Consider the following 4,406-nt stretch of genomic DNA (forward strand, 5'->3'; position numbering starts at 1 on the left):
ATATATACATATACATATATATATATATATCAGTACATATTGTAAAGCTGAGTTTGTGAGTGTGTGTGTGTGTGTTGCATCTATAGAAATCCACACCATATCAGAAAAGTTAAACTTCTCCCATTCTGTCTACAAATCCAGTTATGCTCAGGTTCAACATTAAACTAAAACAATACAAAGAAACAAGCAAAAATGCTTGTTCTAAAATCTAAGAGATCAATGAAGTAGATGTACTGACAAGTAATATTTGTAGCCACTTTAACATGGCTGTCCATTTGAACAGACTCTACTGCAATTTTTTAACCCCAAGAGGACATCTCCTCTAGCTGGTTAATGGTGTACAGCTGCATCTGATAGAATTGCAAGCTTGGGAGCGAACTTCTACTATCACTTAGCGACAGGACCAGTAGACCAGTCCTGGTTTCAGGCTACTTTTGCTACTCCTCAGTCGTGGGTACCTTGTCTACTAGTGATGATAGCTAGAGATGTCCTCTTGGGGTTAAAAAAATCACAGTAGAGTCTGCTTGAATGGACAGCGATGTTAAAGTAGCTACGAATATTACTTGTCAATACAAAGAAAATAAAATTATATCTAACATACTCACATTGATTGCATGTAAGTTGGAATATTTCTAATTCTTATTTTGACAGCCGAGGACAAACTGGTCATGGCACCACAGAAGACATTTGTGGGCAACCCAAAGTTATTGAAGCGTTGGAAGGTGTCAGAATGGTACTAATAGCTTCAGGAAATTGGCATTCAGCTGCAGTGTCAGGTAACATCATTTAACGTCTGTTTTTCCATGCTGGCATGGGTTGAACAGCTTGACAGTCACTGGTAAGGCCAGGAGCTATACCAGGTTCCATAGTCTGTTTTGGTTTGGTTTCTACAATTGGATGCTCTTCCTAATGTCAACCAATCCACTCTATATCTACTCTAGCTAACTCCACGCAGTCTTCTACTGATATTAATCCTCTTCCACCTTCCTTTCTAGGTAAGTATAATCTTGCTAATCCTGCCCTTGGGTAGACTCCTCCATTCATATTGAATTCCTCCTTAGTTCTTCTGTCTAGCTTTGCTAGATGCATTTCCTGACCCATCTAGAAGAGAAGTGACTTCAAATATGAACTGACTCAAACTTAGACAACCCATCTGACCCATGCCAGCCTTGAAAACAGACATAAAAGGATGATAATCTGTTTCAACTCTTATTTTTTTTTTGTATTTGACAGAGTTTGGAGATTTGTACATGTGGGGATGGAATGAATGTGGACAACTTGGCATCCTGTGCAGGAAAAATTTGGATCATGAGTTTAAAATTACTGACGATTGCAGTCAAAAGAATGATGCTGTAACAATTCAAGCTCTGCCATATTTAGTGCTGCCACCTGATGACAAGGAAGAGGATATTGTTGTAGCTAAAGTCGCTTGTGGTGCACGCCATACTGCTGTTCTGACAAGTAAGTATAAACTTCAATATGATTTTACATATATAGACACAGGTGTGACTGTGTGGTAAGAAGTTTGCTTTCCAAACACATAGATTGGGTTTAGTTCCACAGCATGGAACCTTAGACAAGTGTCTTCTACTGTAGCCCTGAGTCAACCAAAGCCATGTGAGTGTATTTGGTTGGCAGAAACTGAAAGAAGCTTGTGTATATGTGTGTGTGTGTATTTTGTTTACATCCACATAACTTAGTGATTCAGCAAAAAAGACTGTTAAAATAAGTACTAGACTTAAAAGAAATAAGTCCTGGGGGTCAATTTGTTGAACTAAATCCTTCAAGGTCTACCCCAGCATGGCCACAGTCTGATGAGTGAAACAAGTAAAGTATGAAGTATAAAAGATATAAAGTTGGTGCAGCCTGATGTAGTCTTTTATTAGTCTCCTGCTGTCAGTCATAATTGTCAATTATTACAATCAACTTTTATAATTAATCAAATATATTTTTTTATCTTTATCAAGTGATTGGATTAATGCTTTTTTTTTTTTAAATGGTGATTTATTTCCCTTTTAGTGATGTGAACACCTTTTGAGGCATTTATGTTGCTATAATAGAAAAATACCTACCCAAAAAAGCCTCTCTGTGGAACTTAACCACATGGTATCCAGTTCAATTCCACTCTGTGACACTTTGGGCAAGCGTCTCCTACTATAGTACTGAGTTAAGCAAAGCCTTGAGAGTGAATTTGGTAGATGGAAACTGAAAGAAAGCCTGTTTGTATATGAGTGTATTTTATTTATTTATTTTTTTTGTTAAGACATATTCCTCGAGTTCTGAGTATTTCCTCACGTCTGCAACGCAGATATTTTAAATTTTGTCTTTATATAGTGTCTGATGAGCTATCTACATGGCTTTGCCTTGTGGAGGCAAAACCTTGGGTAACTCTATGTCCAAGATATTAAATTTTGTTGTAATAATTACTGCTCTATTCTTTAGAGTGTGCTTCTTTCTGATATATGGTTTTTTTTTATTAACTATATATAATTATATATGCATATATATATATGCGTGTGTGTGTGTGAAGGCGCATGGCTCAGTGGTTAGATCGCCGAGCTTACGATTGTAAGTTCGAATCCCGGACCGGGCTGCGTGTTGTGTTCTTGAGCAAGACACTTTATTTCACGTTGCTCCAGTTCACTCAGCTGTAGAAATGAGTTGCGACGTCAGAGGTGCCAAGCTGTATCGGCCCCTTTGCCCTTCCCTTGGATAACACTGGTGGCGTGGAGAAGGGAAGCTGGTATGCATGGGCGATTGCTGGTCTTCCACAAACAATTCTGTCCGGATTTGTGTCTCAGAGGGAAATTTCTAGGTACAATCCCATGGCCAATCATGACCGAAAGGGGTCTCAGCATATATATATATATATATATATATATATATATATATATATATATATATATATATATATATATATATATATATATATATAGAAAGAGAGAGAGAGATTTATATATATATTATCATATATCTATGATATATGATTTTTGATATTAAGTTTTTATTATAACTTGTCATATATCGCCATATGTCTATGGTACTTATTATGACATGTCATATATCGTTATATATTTATGACATTTATTATGACATGTCATACATACCTACAACATATAAGCATTTATTACGACATGTCATATATGTCATCATATATCTATAACATACAATTTGTGATGTTTAAGTGTTTCTTGTGAGATGTCATATATATATCATCCATTCTCTTCTTTCAGATTGCTGTAAATTACTGACTTGTGGCTGGAATGGTTATGGTCAATTGGGTCTGGGAGATTGTTATAACAGAGACTGTCTCACTTATGTACAAGATCAACATCTTCCTTCCTTAAAATGCCAGCCAGAGCAGCTTGATATTTACTGTGGCAGCTGGAACACCATCTTAGTTCTACAGAAAACAGAAACCAAAACTTAAACCTAATTCTTTCAATTAAAATCTTGTTTTGTTCATTGGTTTTGATATTTGTTTTCTGGGTTCAAATTCCTCTTTAGGTCACCTTTCTTTTTTCATCCTTCCAGAGTCCATAAAGTAAGTACCGGTCAATTTTCTGACCTTATAGATCAGACAAGAGTATGTTGCGGTAGAGTTTTCTACAGCTGGATGCCTTCCCTGATGTCAGTCCTGTTTTGTTTCCAAGTAAAGTAATAAATCTATTGAACAACAAACAGCCGGGAGAACTGGAAATAAATGATGCTGTCTAAATGAACCTTTTGTGTACAAAGATTGTGCAACAAATTAAGATATGTCTAGAAGTCTGAGCATGTTTTTTCAGTGAGCTGCAGGCAACACTGTTTGACAATGTCAACAAACCAATATTTAGAATCGGTGAAGGGGGTGAGCTGCCAGAATCGTTAGCACACTGAGCAAAAACATTGAAGCAGATTTTAAACCACACCTAGTGTCTCCAAGTAATCTTCAGGCTCTGGGTACATGGTCATATGCCCCAGAGCCTGGAGATTGCTTGGAGACACTAGGTGTGGTTTAAATACTGCATAGATAATCCTTTTTACAATAGGCACAAGGTCTGAAATTTGGTGGAGGGGGATAATTGATTACATTGATCCTGTTGTTTTACTGGTACTTGATTTATCAACCCCAAAAGGATGAAAGGCAAAGTTGACCTCAGTGGAATTTGAACTCACAACATTGCGAGAGGTGAAATACTGCTAAGCATTTTGTCCAGCATGCTAACGATTCTGCCAGCTCACTGCCTTACACCTGCATAGGTAATATCTTCAAGCAAGGTATGAAACTTTTAATAGGACATAACTATATACTGGTGCATTAAACAATATTTATCTCTCACCAGATGGAGTACTTTTTTTGTTGATCTTACCTTGATGGAAAAGTAAACTAGACATATATATATATATATATATATATATATATA

The 4,406-nt window shown here is 36.6% G+C and overlaps 1 protein-coding gene across 2 annotated transcripts in view; it reads left to right on the forward strand.

Annotated features, from left to right (window-relative positions):
* The window catches only part of LOC106877122 (RCC1 domain-containing protein 1), a 7,383-nt gene extending 3,918 nt beyond the window's left edge, over positions 1 to 3,465 (forward strand). For both annotated transcript variants that reach the window (XM_014925918.2, XM_014925919.2), the window contains 3 exons: positions 652 to 776; positions 1,234 to 1,461; positions 3,234 to 3,465. In XM_014925918.2, the coding sequence (XP_014781404.1) occupies positions 652 to 776; positions 1,234 to 1,461; positions 3,234 to 3,430 (550 nt within the window). In that variant the 3' untranslated portion in view covers positions 3,431 to 3,465. The remainder of the gene's footprint in view (positions 1 to 651; positions 777 to 1,233; positions 1,462 to 3,233) is intronic.
* The last annotated feature ends 941 nt before the right edge of the window (positions 3,466 to 4,406 follow it).

Source organism: Octopus bimaculoides, chromosome 22 (assembly GCF_001194135.2).
Source record: "Octopus bimaculoides isolate UCB-OBI-ISO-001 chromosome 22, ASM119413v2, whole genome shotgun sequence".
Classification (NCBI taxonomy): Eukaryota; Metazoa; Mollusca; class Cephalopoda; order Octopoda; family Octopodidae; genus Octopus; species Octopus bimaculoides.